This window comes from Annulohypoxylon truncatum (genome assembly GCF_022578515.1).
Source record: "Annulohypoxylon truncatum strain CBS 140777 unplaced genomic scaffold F4807scaffold_12, whole genome shotgun sequence".
NCBI lineage: Eukaryota > Fungi > Ascomycota > Sordariomycetes > Xylariales > Hypoxylaceae > Annulohypoxylon > Annulohypoxylon truncatum.
The window spans coordinates 373,674-393,855 of NW_025953798.1; the positions used below are offsets into that span (position 1 = coordinate 373,674).

General features: G+C 50.1%; 9 protein-coding genes across 9 annotated transcripts; 3 read left to right on the forward strand and 6 right to left on the reverse strand.

The window, feature by feature from the left end:
• Window positions 1-1,494: 1,494 nt before the first annotated feature.
• On the forward strand, window positions 1,495-3,626 carry F4807DRAFT_451243 (carbohydrate-binding module family 20 protein; the record flags this gene model as incomplete). The annotated part of the gene is made up of 3 exons (XM_048000218.1): window positions 1,495-1,813; window positions 1,870-2,689; window positions 2,750-3,626. The coding sequence occupies 3 exons, from the start codon at window positions 1,495-1,497 to the stop codon at window positions 3,624-3,626; spliced, it is 2,016 nt and encodes a 671-aa protein (XP_047855144.1).
• A 193-nt stretch (window positions 3,627-3,819) lies between these two features.
• On the reverse strand, window positions 3,820-5,145 carry F4807DRAFT_53838 (P-loop containing nucleoside triphosphate hydrolase protein). The gene is made up of 3 exons (XM_048003176.1): window positions 4,853-5,145; window positions 4,666-4,771; window positions 3,820-4,494 (listed from the first exon to the last, which is right to left on the reverse strand). The coding sequence occupies exons 1-3, from the start codon at window positions 4,990-4,992 to the stop codon at window positions 3,946-3,948; spliced, it is 795 nt and encodes a 264-aa protein (XP_047855145.1). The 5' UTR covers window positions 4,993-5,145; the 3' UTR covers window positions 3,820-3,945.
• Window positions 5,092-6,982, reverse strand: F4807DRAFT_422073 (fructosamine kinase). The gene is made up of 3 exons (XM_047997639.1): window positions 6,381-6,982; window positions 5,622-6,309; window positions 5,092-5,544 (listed from the first exon to the last, which is right to left on the reverse strand). Exons 1-3 carry the CDS (start codon window positions 6,640-6,642, stop codon window positions 5,448-5,450), a joined length of 1,047 nt encoding a protein of 348 aa, XP_047855146.1. The 5' UTR covers window positions 6,643-6,982; the 3' UTR covers window positions 5,092-5,447.
• Window positions 6,983-7,822: 840 nt separating this feature from the next.
• Window positions 7,823-8,562, reverse strand: F4807DRAFT_53954 (uncharacterized protein). Its single transcript, XM_048003177.1, has one exon. It carries the CDS (start codon window positions 8,301-8,303, stop codon window positions 7,923-7,925), a length of 381 nt encoding a protein of 126 aa, XP_047855147.1. The 5' UTR covers window positions 8,304-8,562; the 3' UTR covers window positions 7,823-7,922.
• Window positions 8,563-11,233: 2,671 nt separating this feature from the next.
• On the forward strand, window positions 11,234-11,938 carry F4807DRAFT_459469 (uncharacterized protein; the record flags this gene model as incomplete). Its single annotated transcript, XM_048001367.1, has 1 exon — window positions 11,234-11,938. The coding sequence occupies one exon, from the start codon at window positions 11,234-11,236 to the stop codon at window positions 11,936-11,938; it is 705 nt and encodes a 234-aa protein (XP_047855148.1).
• A 247-nt stretch (window positions 11,939-12,185) lies between these two features.
• On the reverse strand, window positions 12,186-14,105 carry F4807DRAFT_53984 (beta subunit of gdp-forming succinate-CoA ligase). Its single transcript, XM_048003179.1, has 4 exons — window positions 13,851-14,105; window positions 13,653-13,751; window positions 12,443-13,592; window positions 12,186-12,387 (listed from the first exon to the last, which is right to left on the reverse strand). The coding sequence occupies exons 1-4, from the start codon at window positions 13,902-13,904 to the stop codon at window positions 12,344-12,346; spliced, it is 1,347 nt and encodes a 448-aa protein (XP_047855149.1). The 5' UTR covers window positions 13,905-14,105; the 3' UTR covers window positions 12,186-12,343.
• A 155-nt stretch (window positions 14,106-14,260) lies between these two features.
• F4807DRAFT_54023 (uncharacterized protein) lies at window positions 14,261-15,547 on the forward strand. Its single transcript, XM_048003181.1, has one exon. It carries the CDS (start codon window positions 14,442-14,444, stop codon window positions 15,273-15,275), a length of 834 nt encoding a protein of 277 aa, XP_047855150.1. The 5' UTR covers window positions 14,261-14,441; the 3' UTR covers window positions 15,276-15,547.
• A 422-nt stretch (window positions 15,548-15,969) lies between these two features.
• F4807DRAFT_459472 (uncharacterized protein) lies at window positions 15,970-17,818 on the reverse strand (the record flags this gene model as incomplete). The annotated part of the gene is made up of 5 exons (XM_048001368.1): window positions 15,970-16,745; window positions 16,803-17,219; window positions 17,287-17,354; window positions 17,410-17,508; window positions 17,577-17,818. The coding sequence occupies 5 exons, from the start codon at window positions 17,816-17,818 to the stop codon at window positions 15,970-15,972; spliced, it is 1,602 nt and encodes a 533-aa protein (XP_047855151.1).
• A 100-nt stretch (window positions 17,819-17,918) lies between these two features.
• F4807DRAFT_422086 (uncharacterized protein) lies at window positions 17,919-19,142 on the reverse strand (the record flags this gene model as incomplete). Its single annotated transcript, XM_047997640.1, has 3 exons — window positions 19,121-19,142; window positions 18,937-19,034; window positions 17,919-18,663 (listed from the first exon to the last, which is right to left on the reverse strand). Coding segments are annotated over exons 2-3 (742 nt in total), but the record flags the coding sequence as incomplete, so codon positions are not given.
• Window positions 19,143-20,182: the final 1,040 nt, after the last annotated feature.

Consider the following 20,182-nt stretch of genomic DNA (forward strand, 5'->3'; position numbering starts at 1 on the left):
GCCACAAACAGAACAAGGACGAGCTAAAACGGCACTTGCCGTTACCATTCTTTTGTCAAATTCTTGACTTGCGGGATTCGTATTAGTCCGGTTAGTACGGTGGATACTAAAAGCCGGCCGAGTCTCTGGGGTCGCATTGACTCCAGAAGCACGATCGAGACTTTTCACAGGGGTCCGAGATCTCGTCCCAAGATATACTGGTCTTCGAACAACCTGTTATTTCTTGGCTATACATCCATGGGATCAAAGCTATTAGAAGCTTTATAATAGGGCTAGTCAATGAGGCTGAGACGCGCCGCGTTCCTCGGCGGGCCGATATGAGAATAACACGATCCGTATGCAAATGAACAAGAGCATAGTCTCATCTCCAGTTTCCCCAGAGCCGTATGCATGTGACAGAGGGTCGACCAGGGCTGTCTGTTGGTTAGCTGAATGGCGTCAGAGGGATTCCGCTGCATTCTTGATCTGGGGTAGAGGGTAAGTAGGTCCGAATATATTCCAAGAGTCTTGTCGGCATCTGGCGGTCCTATCCGGACCTTGGTATTTCATAATGCGCGCGTGGGGGTTGTGAAGATTTATGAACATCTAAAATACCTACCTACCTATTCAAATATCGGTAATTATCAAAAGTCCGAGGAACTGAGAAGACATTAAGTATACCTACCTACGAACATCCAATGCACAAATTCTAGAACGGATACAAAAAAGGGGTATTTACGACTCTACATCCTAGACCCGTGTGGGTGGTAAGATATCTCGATAACCGCATGATGTTTAATTATTAGCCGCTTCATCTTAAGACGGGTTGCTATAGGTGGAATAGGAAAAAACATCGTGGGAAGCTTGTGAAAATGGAACCTATGGAACCTTCGGAACTTCAACCTGCTCCAACTCAATCTAACTCGTCTAACCCCTAATAATGCGGGGACGTGAGGCGAGGGCTCCCCCGCACTGGGGTCATTTCCAACGCATATGGGGTTAGGTCTCGTTAGGCCTCCTTGTATGCTTAAGTCAAATCCAGCCTCATAGTCCGAGTGTATTATTATCTAGACTAACAGACTAACCCAAGGTATTCAGGGGTCGTTTACCGAATCTGTTCACCCCGTACGCGCTCGTATGCACGCCAGTTGCAGCTGCTGGAGACCTACCCCCCCTAGAGCGGCCCGATTCTAGATTCCCCAGGTTGTCGCTTGGTTGGCTGCCGTCGACAGCGTAGCTCTTGGGCTATACTTCTTCAGCACAAACGTCATCTTAATTTACGGGCGGAGCTTGCTTCTGCAGCGTCGCATCGGCCCCGTTAAACGCCGCTGGGTTGGCTTACCTAGTCACGACGTTTTGACCGAGAAGTATCGCCGCAACAGGTCTGAAATTCGGCCCTACCCGTTGGCTCAGTGTGGGATCGCGGTCAGCTGTCCAGAAGAGGCAAAGAGCTTCGTCGCGATGCTCCTGGAAAGCTTCGAATAGATTACCGATTACATATAAGAACGATCGAAGATGGACGTCTTGCAGATCTCGAGTTGGAGCATCCTCTCAAGCAACAGCAGCTCAGTCATACTGCCCATCATGCAAGGATTCACTTCTCTGCTCCTCCTAGGCAGCGCTGCCTTCCAGTCCGTCTTTGGTCTCCCTGGCCTTTCCGAGCAGGTCCGACGAGACCCTCACATTCTCAAGAGGGCCGTCGATGATTACTTGACCACCGAGGAGCCTATTGCTCTTGCGCAGCTCTTGTGCAACATCGGATCCGGTGGATGCCACTCCGGCGGAGTGGCTAACGGTCTTGTCATTGCTTCTCCGTCCACGGACAGCCCTGACTGTAAGAAATTCATTAGTTCCTTGGCACATCTAAACCCTTAGCTAACAGATATTCAGACTTCTACCATTGGACACGTGACGCTGCCCTTGTTTTCAAGTCCATTGTCGACCGATTCGCCAACAGCTATGACGCCTCTTTGCAGACTGAGATTCAGAACTACATCACTGCCCAGGCCAAGCTTCAAACAGTATCTAACCCCTCTGGTTCGTTCTCTGACGGAACGGGTCTAGGAGAGCCCAAGTTCAACATTGATGGTAGTGCTTTCACCGGTAGCTGGGGTCGTCCCCAGCGAGATGGTCCGGCTCTTCGAGCCATTGCTTTGATTGGATACTCCAAGTGGCTGATTAACAACGGCTACACCTCAACTGCTAGCAGTGTCGTCTGGCCCATCATCGCCAACGATCTCGCCTACGTTGCCCAGTACTGGAACCAGACCGGTTTCGACCTTTGGGAGGAAGTCCAGGGAAGCTCGTTCTTCACCGTCGCCGCCCAGCACCGATCTCTCGTTGAGGGAAGCGCCCTAGCTAAGAGCCTCGGCAAGACCACCACTTCCTACGACGCCATCGCTCCCCAGATTCTTTGCTTCTTGCAATCTTTCTGGTCCCCATCCGGAGGCTACGCTTTGGCTAACATCAACGTGAACAACGGCCGAACCGCCAAGGACGCGAACGTCATCTTGGGTTCGATCCACACCTTCGACCCTGCTCTCGGCTGCGACGCTGCCACTTTCCAGCCTTGCTCCGACCGAGCTCTTTCCAGCCACAAGGTCGTTGTCGACTCCTTCCGATCCATCTATACCCTCAACTCGGGTATCAGCTCCGGAGCCGCTGTCGCCGTCGGACGATACCCCGAGGATAGCTACTACAACGGTAACCCGTGAGTAATGCCCATTCCTAGTTAGTTTCTCACGAGCAACAATCTCTAACAGTTATATAGGTGGTACCTTAACACCCTTGCCGCCGCCGAGCAGCTTTACGACGCCCTGTACGTGTGGCAGACCACGGGCTCCATCACCGTCACCTCCACCTCTCTCTCCTTCTTCCAGGCCCTTGTCTCTGGTGTCACCGCCGGCACTTACGCCTCCAGCACCGACACCTACACTAACATCTACAACGCTGTCTTCACCTACGCCGACGGCTTCGTCAACATCGTCTCCAAGTACGCCGCGACCAACGGCTCCCTAGCCGAGCAGTACGACCGCAACAGCGGCGTTCCCCTGTCCGCCCGTGACTTGACCTGGTCGTACGCCTCCCTACTGACCGTCGCTGCCCGACGAAACGGTGTCGTTCCCGCCGGCTGGGGATCCGGTGCTGCCGCTACCTCCGTCCCCGGCACCTGCCAGGCGACTTCGATCGCCGGCTCCTACTCCGTTGCCCCCACCCCCACTTTCCCGGCTAGCCAGACCCCTGCGACCAGCGGCACCAGTGCTACTACCACCTACACCAAGCCCACCGTCACCGCCACCGCACCAACCGGCACCAGCTGCGCCCAGGCTACGGCCGTCGCCGTGACCTTCCAAGAGCTGAAGACGACTACCTATGGCCAGACCGTCAAAGTCGTCGGCAACATCGCCGCCCTCGGAAACTGGGACACCAGCTCCGCCGTCGCCCTGAGCGCCTCCTCGTACACTGCCAGCCAGCCGCTGTGGAAGGGAACCGTCACCCTGCCCGTGGGCCAGGCCATCCAGTACAAGTACATCGTCCAGAACACCGACGGCTCGATCACCTGGGAGGCCGACCCCAACCACTCCTACACCATCGCCGCGACCTGCTCCACCTCTGTCACCAAGGACATCGATACCTGGCAGACCTAGATAAAAGGGGTAAAATGAAGATATGATTTGACGAGATTGTTAAAAATCTAGACTGGAGGAAAGCATATACGATGAAGAAAAATGACATATGTGGTATCATGATAGATTAATATGGCATCTGTGGCATTTTACTTACATTTACATATAATTTCTTTATATATAATTTAAATATCAATCAATACTTGGTTCATGTAAACTCGGTGATGATGCTTTAACGTAGTCTCATACCACCAAAATCTTCAAACGCACCTAGAAACGAATTAGACAACATTCTCAGAACCACTTAAACAAGGATCATAAATCAAACCTCTCACCCAATCTACCCCCTCCCACCAAACTCCTCTTCTAACCGCCTCATCACCGAATCAACAGCCCAGCCAAACGTCTCCTCCATATCCACATCCTCGCCGCGTCCAACCTGCGCCTCGATGCCCTTCTCCTTCAGCACGCGCTCATCCAACCTGCCCCCCTCCACATCGCCTCCCTCGAACAAGCCCGCGTGCGAGGCGACGTAGTTCGGCCATACGATCTTATCCACGTAGCCCGGCGGATCGGTCCAGAAGCCCTCGAGCGTGACGTACCCGTCGCGCCGCTCCCGGCGCTGCGTCGCCCGCTCGCGGCTCACGAGAAGGAAGAGCTTGGTGTCGAGCAGTGCGGGGACGCCGCCCGCTTCGAGCTCGGGAGAGTACAGCAGGAAACCGTCTAAGATGCAGATACGTAGAGGGGATGAGGGGGAGTGCAGGATGGAGTGTCCCGGCTGCCCGGGAGAGGTCCATGAGCCGACTTTAGCCTTCGCGGCGGCGATGGCGGTCTCGGAGACGGGGCACGCGCCGATGGAGTTTTGGTCCTCTTTTGAGTCGACGAAGGGCTGGGAGAGAGGGTTAGTTTGTGTGTATGTATGTATGTAAGCGTGTGCTGCGTAAGACGGGGTGAGTAAGCAGGATGGCGTTGCGCCACTGGCGCGGTGGCGTGCATAATCCGGCAGAGGACGAATATTTGAAATAGGTAGAATGCCTTCTTTCTTTCAGGGAATCCTTACAGGAAAAGTACCGTGTTCCCGAATATGCGCCAGCGCCCGCGTCATATCCGGGATGGAGATAGCCTCGGCGCAATCCCAGTCCAAGAGGCCATCTCTAGAAGGGAGCCTGTGTTCCGGCGTTAGAATTCATTCAACGATTCATTTTCTCATTCAGGTTTGTAGCGAAGAAAGACGATTATAAGCTTACTCGGTCTCGGGCTTATAGAAATCATCCTCGTGCAATATAAACGTGTTGGGGAACACATCGCGCAGAAGCCGGGCGAGGGTCGTCTTGCCGCTGGATGAAGCTCCGCTGATGCCCACGACAAATGCTTTTCGGCCCTCCATATCGCTTTGGCCAGTATGGCCTCACGGAATTCTGTTTGGTCCTTGAAGCTGACGAGGTGAAATGAAGTAAAGTTACAATCCGGCACTCGTTTGTAATCGAAGGTGGAGATGATGCAATTGCGCTATCGACGGGCGGAGGACTTAAGTCGGATCGGCCCGGGCTGAGTCAGCTAGTTGCCGATGGTCTCATTCATGTTACGCTTGATACTGTCGCTACTACGCTAGACAAGGTTATATGGCTTTGGGAGGCGATAGAATGAATTTCGATATGGAGATCAAATTGAGAAGGAGTATTATATTTTCACAGCGTCTTGCGTTCTTCTAGAAGCAGCATCTTCATTAATTATCTCCTCGGGTAGGTACTACCTCTCAAATTCTAATTAAAGCTTAGAATGAGCTTTCCGTAAATGTATAGAGTAGTCGTGCGTAAAAAAGGGGCTAAACAGATGAATCATTCATCGTCCATATTTTGCGTTTAGCTTCTTCATGATTGACATCGCTCCGCTCCTATAGCCCCCACCAAACAACGCCCAGTGATTCAAGTGATGATATCTGTTCAATTGTCAGCCTAGCAATTCCATGACGACCTTACACTAAACAAAGGAAAATCTCGAGAGGCAACGACTTACAACTCATAAAGCGCGACTCTATCCTCCCATTCCTCCTTAGGCTCCGCCTTCGGCACCAAGCTCTCATACTCCTTCCAAAACCCTCCCCCAAACCCGCCAAACATGCGCATGATCCCTAACTCGTACTCCGAGTGTCCGTAAACAGCCGACGGATCAAACACAACCTCCTCAACCCCACCCTCCCCCGCGATCCGTCCGCGCCCATGATTCCCACTCCACAGATCGCCGTGCACGACAACGGGGTACACGCCCTTAACATGCTCGTCACCAATCAGCCTCGGCACGACCGTACTCGCCGTCCTCTCCACCGCGCTCGCCAGCTCCGGGTCCGCGCCGTTGGACCTCACGCCCTGCTTCAAGATAGTCCGGAGCCGGTTGTTCGCGTAGAAGTCGGCCCAGCTGCTCTTCCAGCCGTTGTCCTGCGGCGACGACCCGCAGCACGTGGTCACGGGGAACCCGAACATGGGGCGGTCGAAGCCCTCGGGGATAGGGGCTGGCGTCGTGTGCAGCTTCGCGAGCTTCTTGGCGAGGGAGTCGCCGGAGCCGCCCGGCCGCGAGGACCCGAGCTCGAGGAAGTCCGTGGCGAGGAAGAACCGGTTGGGGTTCTCTTGGCAGGCCCCGTTGGCGTGGGATTTGGGGCATAGGTTTGGGACTACGTTGTGGATTGCGTTGAGGGAGGCGTGCTCTCCTATGTTGCGGTTAGTCAAGTTCCTACAAGAGTTACCTTTGCTGATATATGGCGAATCCATCAGGCCTTACCTTTGAACATAAGTTCAGAATCTGCCCCTGTTCCGGTCTTGACGAAATAGTTCATCTCTTTCCCATTTACTGTTGAGCTCAATTTGAAGGTTGAGGCGAAGCCGGAGCCGCCGTGTGAAGCTATCTTGGTGACTTTAGGGTCTAAACCTAGAGCTTCGAGGATGGCTGAATCGACCCTTGAAGCCATTGTCGTCGCTTTCCTAAATAGATGTGATATATGTGGGTTAATCGATGCGCATTTGAGCCCAGTTGTAATCCGCATTCACTCTCTCTTATCGCTGAGTTAGATTCTTGTACGTTGAGTTTTTACCTACCTGATCCAAAGGATCGATGCTAGATATTATATGAGATCGGTGACGTCACTTTAATCAATTGTCTCAAACTTGGCACTTCTAACCAATCAATCGGGTAATTCCCAGTGGTTTGAGATACGTGATAAGATTCCGTGTTAGTGTAAGTGTAATTGTAAAAGAATCAATTTTAGAGGTAATTCAATGCTAAGTTGGGGTATCTTGTTCGGACCTTCCGCTGAGTGAATAACACAGAGCTGGAGGTCGATCGGGAAGCAACCATACGTACCACACCGGCAAAGGGGGGGTTTCACAAACGGTTATCGGACGTAAAAACGATGATCGCCATATGTATGATTCAGTTGGAGGCAAATGGTTTTTGACCCAAGAACGGTTTTTGATTTGCGAACGCAAACCTGCCTCGCTCTGATTGGTCAGAATAAGTGGGCTCACCCAAAAATTCGAAAACGGTGGGAATCGAACCCACATTCTCTTGCAAGAGCTTTTATTTGCATTATTAGTTTGTATTAGAATTTGATGCATTTATGAGATCACTTTATACTGCTTTAAGGTATATGGAATTTACTTTTAGTCATTCTTACAGGTCGCTTTTGAAGGTATTATCATAATGAAGTTTACAAGCTTTACGGTTGAGCTAAATGGTCTAGCCATACTACTGAGGGTTTAGCTCTAAACTTAATTATAAGGCTAGAGAGTGTCAACCAATCAGTCAGCTTTTTCCAAGCAGAGTACCCACTTTATAAGCATTTCAAAAACGATTTTCTGCCAATACAAATGATTGTTGCCCTGCAAATGGTTTTTGGCTGGGAAGAACGGTAATTAGCTTGCAACAACGGTTTTTGACCATCAAATAACCGTTTGTGACAACCACATATTGCCGGTATGGTAAAGTGTGGTGCCATGGCGGAAGCTTTATCGATAAGCCACAGAACGCCCTTCCAAAACTCCCCCGACCAGGACAAAACTCGGCAAGCTCCAAAACTTTCTAGGGTTCTTTTTTTTTTATCGCCTTCCCATTTTCTCACCCTCATTACGCCACGTCCACATTTGCTCTATGCCCTTTTCAGTTCTTCCGAAATACACGACCAGGTCTTAACAATCGAATATCAGAACTCCTCTGCGCCGTGTTTTCCGTCTATGGTGTCGTTCAATTAGAAAATTGTCGTTGCAAGGATGCATAAGGCGTCGCCTTAGCCCTGACGATCTTTTGGCATGGTGCCCAATTAGACTCCTAAGCTGCACTCGAGACACTCGTTCGCTGTGATGACGCCGAGCATAACGGAGCTAGATCCGAAGCCATACTTGCACTGCTTGGTTTTCGGGCTAGGCCGCTGGCTTGCTTGTACCATGTCTTCTCGACAAGGGTTGCCTTGATGTTGTCCTCCTTCTCGTTCCATTGTGGCTTCGGCTTCTCGACAGATGAAGAGGTGGCCTTGCTTTTTCTAGGCGGTAGAATCTCTCCGGGGTCTTTTGGATTCGCGGATACTTCTTGGTCGTGGCCGGTACCGTTGAAACACGCCGCGCATGGGCAGATAGGCACGGTGGGCTGAAGACGGGAGGGATGTGCCGTGGGCTGGGTACGCCACCAATCTCGAATCTCGGATTTCCCCATTGCTTGAGATGTTGTGATGCAAGTACTTAGGTATGTATGTGGGTTCTCTCGTATGTTGTCGTCCGATGCGGTGTGCAGTGTGTATATGTAAGTTGATTTGGAGTGTTAGGTTGAATTAGGACTAGGAATTAAGGATTTGGGTAGGGTTGGCTGTCAATATTTTCCAAGGTATGATGAATGAAAGATGGATTCCGTTGGATGCCGGTACTTTGAAAGAAGTTTGCTTTAGTGAGGGAAGTAAGTTTCGTTTTATATATATTTGCTTGCGCTGAGGCTCTGCGTCCGTATGATACCCGAGCCATCCCGGCCGTCGCCACTAATCGTACCAAAACCTCCTTAGCCCCGAACGACTTACTCGATTCTGCATGGGTAGCTGATGCCCAAAATACGTTAATGTATTGACCTGAGTAATTTCTTACCTATTCATATCACTTCTAGATTCATGGATAGAATCCTTCGAAAGTTATAGACAAACTGACAAGGCTACTACAACAGTTTGGGTAGTACGGAAGCATTCCTTCATGTTTGCCTACATATAATGGGGGCTGAATAGTTAAAGATGTGTACAACATTGTCACCTATATTTCGTACTCGCTTCCAAGCACGGATCTTTGTGCATCGCAGACGTGAGAGACGTTGTAACTACCACCTTCGAGGATTTTATCCATTGCCGTTACTGGATATAATGAATGCCGTCCGTTACACGCGTAGGCACGTCCCGGTGAGCCCCCACCTATATATGCAGGTAAGTAAGTACCGGCGCGGCGGTGACCAATACCACCTTAGGTGTTTCGCATTAGCTCAGTGACAATGTTACCTGTTTGCTTGGGGTCCTGCAACTGTAACATCGATTCAAAAAAGAATTCTAAATTGGTAACGGTTTGAGATTCGTGACTGACATTGATCAATATTTGTCCTTGCGGCAGCTGTGCGGTTGGGTACAGGACAATGGAAACGGGAAAGGCTTGCGACGCTTCCAGAAAAAAACACCTCGTCGGGAAGTCCGCGGATTTAATTCGGAAACCATTGCGAAACCAAAACAATATTTGACAGGGCACACAGCGTGATTCGTAGAACCTGACGATTAAATTCTCCGGTTTCACCGCAACGAAGGTCTAGGCAACGAATGGTTCTATGTAAGGTAGGAATCGCATCAGAATTCTGGAGCGCTTACGTTACCGTTAATTCACTTAAGTATAGGTAGTATATACGGGTATCCAGTAAGTATGCTTAGTCATCATTGCGGATATATCTGACGACACATCTTGCTGGTGTAGCCTATTGGTTCAACGCACGTGGGTTTACAGCTTGGTGAGGCTCGACTAGTACGCGGAAAGAAGAGTGAAATGCGTCTAACACCGTACTTCTTTGAATGTATGGTTGGTTAATGATGAGTACTTAGAGGGAGAAGCCATTGTCGCGACGCCGTAGTTAATGATACTAATACTATTGCTGAGATTATGTGCAGCCAGTGTTCCATCATATACGCAGGGAGGACTGTAGCCCAAGTTAGACGACGTCTATCTGAAGTCAAATTATTAAGATATCCATTGGTTGGTATCTTCAGATAGTGATTCTTGCGTGTGCAGTGTGGCTTGTCTGTATGAGTCTCCTTATTCTGCCCGGCTTCGTAACGACATGGGGTTGTAATGAAAAAGAAATTTAAAAAAAAAAAAAAAAAGTTCGTTGAACCGTAGTATTTACCCAAGCTGGAAGCTTCTCAAGAGTCTTAATTATTGCATTGTCCCATTGTTGCAGGCGAACATCTAAAACCTCCATCATTTTGTCTTAAGTGGGGAAAATACCGGTGAGAGACACGGTGGTGATAGCTTCAAAAGAGGGAGCTGGAAATTCGGAGAAGAACTGCAAAGACAGATCGTAGGTTGATCAAGTTGCCTTTTAGGTTGTGAATATAGTACAACGACGATCCAGGCAGCAGGACAATGGATATAATATTGAACTTTGGAACCGTGTTTTAGCGTTTGTGTGGCTTTTGTAGAGATTTAACTTTTTGGCGTTTTCAACAAGAGGACGATGAAATACGCATGATCGTGACTCAACGGTATCGTAGCGAATTAAGCTTGTACTATTTTTCAAAAATGAGCCTCTCTTTTCCTCGTCCCCGTCCTCATTCCTATTCCCTTCCACTACACTCTAACTGACCTTACACTTTTCTCTTCTGCAATTTCACACACTTCTTCTACACACAACTTCTTCTTCCAATTACCTGCTTCTCAAGTTAGCAACCGTACTTCAAAGCAATTTCAATTTCTGAGGCGTTACCTTCACAGCCAATACTACACTCCCTCCATTCTTGAACCCATCAATTTACCAATTCTCCAGTTTAGTACTCATCATCTTCGAAGGCAATAGCTTCATAGCTGCCTTGCATATTTTCTAATTCTTCCTTCTTTTATCAAACCAATCCCTCAATCTCAAATTACTTCACTCTCTTTACCAATCCTCAGGGCAGTTATTACCGCCACCATTTACCGAAGAGGTACCATACCACCGCCGTATCTGAGCCAGCTATCAAACCACCAACTCAAGATACCATTCTTCCGACTTACTACCTCTTTCCATCAACTTGGATTTTGGTATCTACTTTTACTCAGTAACCAATTCGAATTCTTCAACCATAAATTTTCAACGCCCATACCATTCGCAACACCACCACCACATATCTAGAAAAGTAACAACATCCATCTTGCACAATCAACAACCGACAATTAGCGCCGACAACCAGCAATCACCGACAATCACGACTCAGCACTCAGAAACCAGTAATTATCAGCAAAACTCTACTCAATCCATCATATTCCCAGTGAAAGTATAACCGCCAGCAACCGGTCTTCACTGTCACCACCACCCTTACTTTAAACAACACGCCAACAACAACACACCGACCCATCAACAAAATGTCCACCACCATGTCGACCTACACCCGCCCCCAATACGCCCCCTACACCACCCCGGGCGTCTACACCGAGCGCATCCCCTGGCACCAGCGCCCGACCTCGGCGCACCACCGCCCCCTCGGCTCCTTCGCCGACGCGCGCCCCTACACGCCGCCGCACCTGGACTTCGTGAACCTTCGCCGCGAAGCCGAGCACGCGCGCGAGGAGGCGCGCAAGGACGCCGAGTGGCTCGAGTGGCAGGGGCGGATCGCCACGACGGGGGGACCTCCCACGCCTTCCTCCGCCGGAACGGACGGCGACGGCTACGGCGACCGCGACGCGTGGGGCAAGACCAGCTTGTACGGCGCCGCTTGTGACCTGTTCTACGGTATCCGACTCGTCCTGTTCGCCTGGATGGTCGTCTTGACGGACGCGCACAAGCACTACTCCGTCGTCTTCGATCGCTGGTACTGGCTTCGTCTCACTGCATACCGACAGAGCCAGTGGCCGCTCGTGCTTCGATGCGTTCGCTACTGGATGACGGTCCTACTCTGCGTCGTAGTGGCGGCTTTTGTCGCCAAGCTGAACATCGACGAGTACCTCGCCTCCGAATCCGAACCGGCTATCGTGTATCGCACTCCGCCAGAGTACCACGTCTGGTCTGTGACGGCGCCCCGATGTGCGCCAGACTGTTGCAATCGTTCGAAGGCTACTTGGGTTCACGGACTGGAGAATTAGGAGAGCGAATTTGGAAAGGCTTTTGGTACTGTGGTTAGGAAACCTTAGGCCTGGAGCACTGGTTTTATTTTCCCTTACGCCTGACGATGATACCTATCGAACTGGTTAGTCATTCGGGCCTATGAAGGGGAGCTATGCAAGCGGCTGGCACAGATTGTCTCTAATCTGTATTTGTGTAATTACTGTTAAATAGTCACGAGTGCAATAAAAGCACCAATTCGTCTAGAAATGCAGTTCCATTCGGTGAGAGATCGCAAGGGGAAACATCAAATGCATGCAATAGTTAGTGACAAACCCGCCCTTGCTCTATGTAACAACACCTCCCTCCATTATCACAATATCCGGGGATCATTCCCTGGAAACGTTAGTACAGTTTATCAGACCAATGTCTATACCGGACGTCTCTTAAATACCCAAACTGAACTCGACACCAACGTCAATATCGCGTGCTATACAACTATTAGCCTTGTATTATCTTAGAAGCTACATTCAACGGTAACATACCCATCTTTACAACTTTAGAGAGCTGTACCGACTTCTCTGCGGCGCTTTGGAGGTCGTCGATGGAGAAGATCTTCATCCCCGAGTCGTTGATCAGTTGATGAGCTTGCTCCATGTTGGTTCCTTGCAGACGGGCAATGATAGGAACCTTGAGGTTAAGAGTCTTGGCGGTATTAATGAGACCGTGTGCGATGGCGTCGCATCGTACAATACCACCGAAGATATTCACGAAGATGGCGGTAACCTTGGGGTCGCTGGTGATAAGCTCGAATGCCTCCTTGATGGCGGCAGGGGTAGCACCACCACCGACGTCTAGGAAGTTAGCAGGCTGACCACCGTTGAGCTTGATGATATCCATAGTGGCCATGGCCAGACCAGCACCGTTGACAAGGCAACCAATGTCGCCATCGAGCTTGATGAAGTTAAGGCCAGACTCGGCAGCACGAACTTCCTCAGGGTCTTCCTGAGTAGTATCGCGCCATTCGAAGATCTCCTTCTGCCGGTAGTCGGCGTTGTCGTCGAAACCAAACTTAGCATCCATGCACATAACCTGGTGGTCAGAGGTTTCGGACAGGGGGTTGATCTCGATCTGAGTAGCATCCTTCTCAGTGAAGATCTTGTACAGCTTCTGGATGGTATCCTTAGCCTCCTCGATGCACTGCTCGCTGAAGCCAAGCTTGGTCGCAATATCGCGAGCAATCTCGTCAGTCACACCTTGCTTGATGTCGATATAGTTAGTGTTGATAGCCTCGGGGTTCTCCTTGGCGACTGTCTCAATGTCCATACCACCTTGGGAAGAAGAGACAATGACGGGGCCTTGAGAAGCGCGGTCCATCAGAATAGCCAGGTAAAACTCCCGGCGGGCGAACTTGCGCTCGCAGATGTAGACAGAGTTGCAGAGGCGGCCAGCCGCACCAGTCTGCTTGGTAATGAGCTTGTGGCCGATCATTTGTTCGGCGAACATCTTGGCCTCGGTAGGCGAGTAGATGACACGGACACCTCCCTTCAAACCATTGTCGAAGCTACCTTTTCCTCGTCCACCAGCCAAGACCTGGGCCTTAATGACCATATCCTCACCACCAATTTCCTTGGCCACCTTCTCGGCCTCGGCAGCATTCTTTGCGTTGAAGCCTTTCGGAACACCGATGCCATACTATAAGACCGTGTTAGGAAATTTGCGCATCATAGCATTCAGCGATATTGATCCATGTACCTTTCGCAGAAGGTCGGCTGAGAGATATTCGTGGATGCTCAGATTTCTTCGCTGTTGTTGGGCGATCTTGGGGAATCTGGTAGCGGGAGAGAAAGCAGTCTAGCATGAACAGGTGTTATATTAGCATATGTTACCGGATACGTATATAGCTATGGATCTTGGTGGATATCTTCGTATCAGCAACTTGGGTCAACTTGCCTTAGACGACCGCAGGGCAGTAGCCGCAGCTCTGCTGCGAGCGAAGTTGAACATGATGAACAGGAAAGGTCCAAGCCTCAATTGGCTAAATAGCTCAAGGAAAGTAGAGCGCCAGTGGTTAACCCGAAGAGGGGGATAAGAACGAGGTGTTTTATTGCAGCTGTGATGCTATCGTCAAATTAGAAACAGTTGGTCCCGGCCATTAGGGAGAGCTCTTTTCCGGCAGAAAACGGGAAAATCCGGTCAGGATTGTTTGTATGACCCACTTTTCACGGTGAACTGCAGCCCAGATGATGTCGGTGCATGACCTCAGCGGCATGTGCTTACGGACTGGAATAAGATTTTGCCGACACTCTATTTTGGACTCTCTGAAGCAGCCATGTGTAAACTGCAACCATCTAAAATTAGCACTGTGTCACTATCTTATCGTTTATCGTGGGTTCATCTCGTCACTTTTCCTTTCCTCATCTGGTGCATTAAGCCAGTCGCGCAATCCTGAACTGGAAGCTTACTGCGCACACCATAGACACTATGATCCGACGATAGCATTATTCAATCCTATATGTACCTCGCACCATACATCACCACACCATGGCACCTCCCACCGAATCTTCTGCCTCTGCGCCTACCTCGAAGGGCGCCAACCCAGCCCCCGAGTTCACCGTCAACATGAACCGCATCCAGACGCAGCTCGAAGCGCGTCTTAAAGCAGCGCGCCCATTCCTCTCCTCGCTCTCCGACTCCCGCACACCTAAGTCGAACCCCGATTCCGGCGGGGGATCGTTCTCCGCGCTTAGCTCCTCCGGCCCTCAACCCACCACCTCCCGCTCCTCCCATCCCCAGTCCCAGTCCCGATCTACCGCCGCAGAAGCAGCAGCGAGGCGCGCAGCAGCCGAAGCCGAGTTCGCAGAAGACCGAAACCTGGACCCTAAGGTGGGGATCGGGGTCGTCCGCTCCTCGAGCGGGAACAGCGACACCAACGGAAAAGACCGGAACACGGCTCAGCTGCGCGGACGACTGCTGGGAAAGCGCGGAAAAGGGGGTAACGAGGGGGCTGAGAAGCGATGGGTGCGGAGGGAAGACAGCAGTGACGAAGAAGCGGGGCGGAGCGGGCTTGGACGAGTGAAGAGGAATGGAAACGGAAATGGAAATGGAAACGAAAGGGGGAAAAGGTCACGGGCGGAGATGGAGGAGGATGATCGCGAGGAGGAAATAGTCGAATCGACGACACCGGAGGTTAAGGCGCTTGATGGGGAAGATGTCAGCGAGAAAATTGACCAGGCTAGTGATACGAAGGGTGATGCGGAGAACGTAACTCCTAAATCTACGGAGCAGGTCGGCCCAAGTACGTCTGTTGAACGGAATTCTAGAAAAAGGCGAAAGAGGCAAAAGAAAAAATTGAATAGGGAAATCAACAAGGCTTGATATTTTCCGTCATAACTTCATCTCTTCTGGATGAGACAATAGATTCCTTGATACCCCTGAGCATACTATCGATCACTTCAAAAGTGTACATAGATTAAATTGATTGAAGAGCCGTGATGGCCCTTTCCCTACTTGTGCGTTGAAGCATTTGCTCCGAAATTGACCAACCCGTAAGAGTACATGATTAGGAACTCCGCGAGCGCAAAAGCGCGTAGAGCATTGAATCATTTTACCCCTTAGTTCCTATCCTCCCCCTCCGAAGCGGCAGCAAGCTCATGTTCCGTATTGTACATACTCGTGGTAGTCTGATTTAGACATCGAGTTCGAAGCTCCCCAAATGAATGGTAAAGTACCTGGTTTCGCACCCACTGTCACCGTTACCAAGACCATCCCTAGTAATATTCAAATAGCCAATGCTTTTGGTATTTTAATAAGAAGGCACAGAAATATCGAAATGGAAATATAATAGTAAGATGAAACGATTTGTGAATTAGACACAAAGGAGATTCGTCATATGCGTAATAGATGTGTCGTATAACGTCGCCATGGCGTGTCGTCTGCTAGCTCCTAAAAGACTCGTGTATTCCGCATCAATCGTTCTATACAAAAACAAATGGCCCACCGCTTATGGTATAATGTGCGACAACGCTTTCATGGCACGAACTGTAGGACATTCGGGGTCCTATGATGTAAATCACTGCATCCGCTTGCGCTTCCGATCGTCGTCCCCCCGAGGATCATCTTCGTCATCTCGCTCTACCGTGTCGGTAGGGTTGAGGATGTGCGCCATGCTTCCTCGTCTCGTGGGGGGAGCGGACATGTCTTTAATCGACAGATTCCTATTGTCGCGACCGGCCGAGTTCCAGGACCAATTGTTTAAGCTTTCCAAGCCGTTTCCTATGTTACCATTTGAGAAAGGAGCTGGCGGGGTAGCGGGTCGTGACAGCGAGTAATGAGGTGGGGGGTCGCGAATCCGCTGCTCTTCTTGCGCTGCCCGACTAGGGGAAGATGGCCAGTGAGCCGAGGGCGGACCTGATGAGACGTACGGCGGTGGGTTGGGCTGCCATCCGTGAGCTCGGATATCGGCTGAGGTATGCCGCCTAGGCAAGCCGCTTGGCGGTGGCTCGACGGTCGCGAGTGGATGCGGCGCGGCAGGCGGCGGTGGCGCCTGAGATCGAAGAGGGGATGGTGACGACTGAGTTGTGCTTCCACCAATCGACCCATATGATCGACGTGAAGATGAAGTTATCGAAAGCCCAGAAGGAACTGGCGGTCGATAGAAATTGGCTCCGCGAGATTGATGTACACCTAATCTCCGTTGATCGTCCTGGGCCAATTGTCTAGGAGATACAGGGGGATTGTCAAGGTTTGCAAAAAGTTGACGGCTGTTCGGGAACGGCGGCTCATGCGGTTCGTCGATGGACCGGACAAATTCAGTTTGGCGTTGAATTTCCCCTTGCAGCGCAAGGACTGCAGCTGTATTAGACTATCGGATGTCCCTTGGTCTGTGCAGGAAACGAAACTTACCGTCTCTGTGGACTGGATTCTCAGGTGGGACCAAACTGAGAACCGTTCTCGACAGTTCCTGGTTCAACTGAAGCAGACGGTTCATAGCATCCGCCATCGCCTGCTGTTTCACATTCATATAATGTGCATTTTCTTCGCTGCGTTGCAACCTAGAATTTAATTCGTACAAGGTTTGCTCGAACCCCGCAAGCCGGGGATCTGAGCCGTCGTGGATAGGTGGCATGGGCTCCGCCGGAGTGCCGGGTTGCGACGGGGTGGGTTTCTGATTATTATATTCCCGGTGGACCAGTGCGTGACGGGATGCTCGTCGTTTAATTTCACGCAGCCCAACTAAGTCACCCCTTTTGAAGTTGCCGTTGCCATGCTTAAATTCCCACAACGCGGTTTCTGGGGACCCCGTGTGAAATACGTCGCTGACTACAACGCCCACATGGTCAGCCAAATGAAGTTTTTAGCTAGCAACAACCAACATATCCCCGCATACCTTTATGAAAGCCATACATATTTAGCTGTCTGACAAAGGAGGAGATGTTCGTATGTTTGAAATATTGGCTGTTATCCGATTAGCCTCCTTGCTGCGCCCACGCAAAATCAAGGACGGACGTACGCAAGGACTTTTGAGAAATCATGCGAAGGCGACATAACGAAGCTCTCGGCAGTACTCGACCAACTGATCAAGTGTTGTATATTTGGATCTTCCAACATGCTGTGCCATAGTTAGTACTACGCAGACATACGCAGACACCATATCCAAAATATTCGGATTATACACACTTGTAGAGTTTGTGAATAAATGCAGTCTGCACTATTTTTGGCTGGTGGACAGCCGCGGCAGCAGGCGCAGGCATCGTAGTCGAGGCGGGGTTTGAATTATGATCCCCCGAGAGCGCGATGTTTTGGCGATCGTTAGAATCGCTGCCTTCTCCGTCCGAACTCTTACGAGCACTCTGCGGGGCTGAGGAATTGGTAGGCGTGGTGATCTCCATAGGTTCACCTGATGGCGAAGGTGCCGACATCTTTATGGTTGGTGTTGGTGTAGGTGCGGTTATGATTGGGATTGTACGTGCGCCCATGCTTTCATCCGCTTTATTACTGGGGGGGTTTCGCGGCGCACTCTCAGTCGCAACGTCCATCCGGTCTGAAGACAAGATAAATCAGATTAGCAAGGTCAAAAAGAGAACAATCGAGACAGGTAACAGGTAACAAAGGATGACCCAAGACCCCGACGGTAGGAAAGCGGATCGGATTTCTAGAAAGTGCGAAGAGACGAAAGGACGAACCGCATTGCTTCGACTTCGCAATTGTGCACGATTTAGGGGGCTTCTAAGGGATCTCGATTCTAGCTTCTGTTCGTAGTTGAGGTCTAGCTGCTGGCTGCCGAACATCTGACATGGGGTCCCTCTCGACGTAATTGTCGCGGCAGTCAGCCTTGCAGGTTTTTGGCTTTTCGGCCAGCTGCTTGTCGCCGCCGTTATTCCTGTCGATGGTGGGGGTTTGATAAAGACAGGAGGTTTTGATTGTGGCCTCGCAATTTGATGCTCCGACCAAGATTGAAGGGGGGGAAGTTGGGGCCAAGACGTAGAAGCTATTGTATGCTGGTTAGAAGGCCGGCAGTATTTGTGGATCTGGAAAAGAGGTAAAAGGTAAGATATTCCCAATTTGCGAGCGTGTGATGGATGTAGATAGAGAGAAAAAGTAGAGGTACGTATATTGACAGGCTGTATGGATAGATGTACGCATGTACTACATTGTATGGTGGCTCGGGTCGTATGTATGTACGTAGTTGCAAATGGAAGGTAGGTGTGGCCCCCCAGGTGGTCCTTCCCTTTGGCGACCTCGGGAACAGGGACTAATAATGTACCTAGGCAAGTTCAGCCCAGACCCGGCTGGTCTGTGTGGCACCGGGTTGGCCCACACTTCTTTTTGGGGGGAAATATAAAGGTACAATGCCTAGGTAATCCTGGAGGTAGATACATGATACCTCCACTTCGATATCCACATACAAAAGCAATCAGACATGGAACCATTGATGGAAGCAGACAAGGGAAGGATCGGGAGTTTCAACGCAGAAACTTGAGATGAAGTGAGCCCTAGCTAGATATTGCCAAGGAACATGTTGTACAATGCAACTCACCAATGGCGACCTGGCAACGGCTGACGCAAGATAGGTGCATTGCATACCCTTCTCTCAATCATATGTAGTATGTGTAGCCTGCTCTCGTAATAGAAGTCCTAGGTGGCCGAGGCGGTTGTTAGGCAAGAGAGGTGAATGACTGAAGAATATTTCGAATATGATGGGTAAAATGGGCATGTCTCACAGCTTTGGCCCCCTAGGGGGATATGTACATGTATATCCATGGATGTCGTATGCATAGTTGAATGAGTTTTTCTCTAGAAATCTAAGTCGATGCCGAGCCCTGGTTCCGCTTTGGGGGGTTCTGCTGGATCCTGGATCCTTCAATTCTGATGTCTTGGCCTAAATCGACTAGACAAGCTAGTATTAATGTACGTATGTCTATCTGTTCGTATGTATATGTGTATGCTAGGAAAATATGAAGATAGGGGGGACCCTGACCGGGTAAGAAGCTCGGTATTACCTATCTATATTCTGTATCATTTAATCGGATCTTCGGATCGTTAGTTGTTAGTTCGAAGCGTCGGAGACACCAAAAAGACGTTATAATAATGGATCATTAGATAGCTGCTAGCTGCTTGCTGACCCTCTTAAAGAGGAGGAATTGCAAATGGTGGAACAATCGGTCGAATTATCGCATAAGTAGTTCCCCTTCTAAGTTGCTTCTAGACTTCTAGAAGAGTTTTGGTGTGAGCGGGGACGAAGGGAATTTGCAGGCTGTTGCATGTATCGCCTAACGAGGGCGTGTTCCGTGCGGTACAGAGTTCCAAGGTTAGTATTTTAGCGATAGATGCAACCTCCTTCACCAAAGAGATATAACATAGAAGCAAGATAGCTACTTTGAATATGGTGCAATGTTTACTTGAGATTGCCAAGAGAAAAAGTGTTTATTTTGCGCGTTGGAAGTTGATAGTAGGACCGAGGCAAAGGTTCAAATAATTAACATGGTTTCCTTCCTTCCAATAGAACGTTAGTTAAATGTCGATAACATTAGAAGTACACAATGTACATTACTGAGTGGTCCGGGAAGAACCCCCGACGATACTTGTTCAGACCTTCCGTTTATTCTATAATCGCTTTGCGCATTGACTTAGAAAGACTTGTTGCTACTAGTCTAGAACCCATTTAGAACCTATTAGAAACTCTCCGGGCGCCATTGAGACTAAATAGGTTTAGACACGATGTTAGAAACAGTCTTGACTCTAGATGTTTTCAGAAGGAGTATCATGCGCAGAAGGAAAGCAAT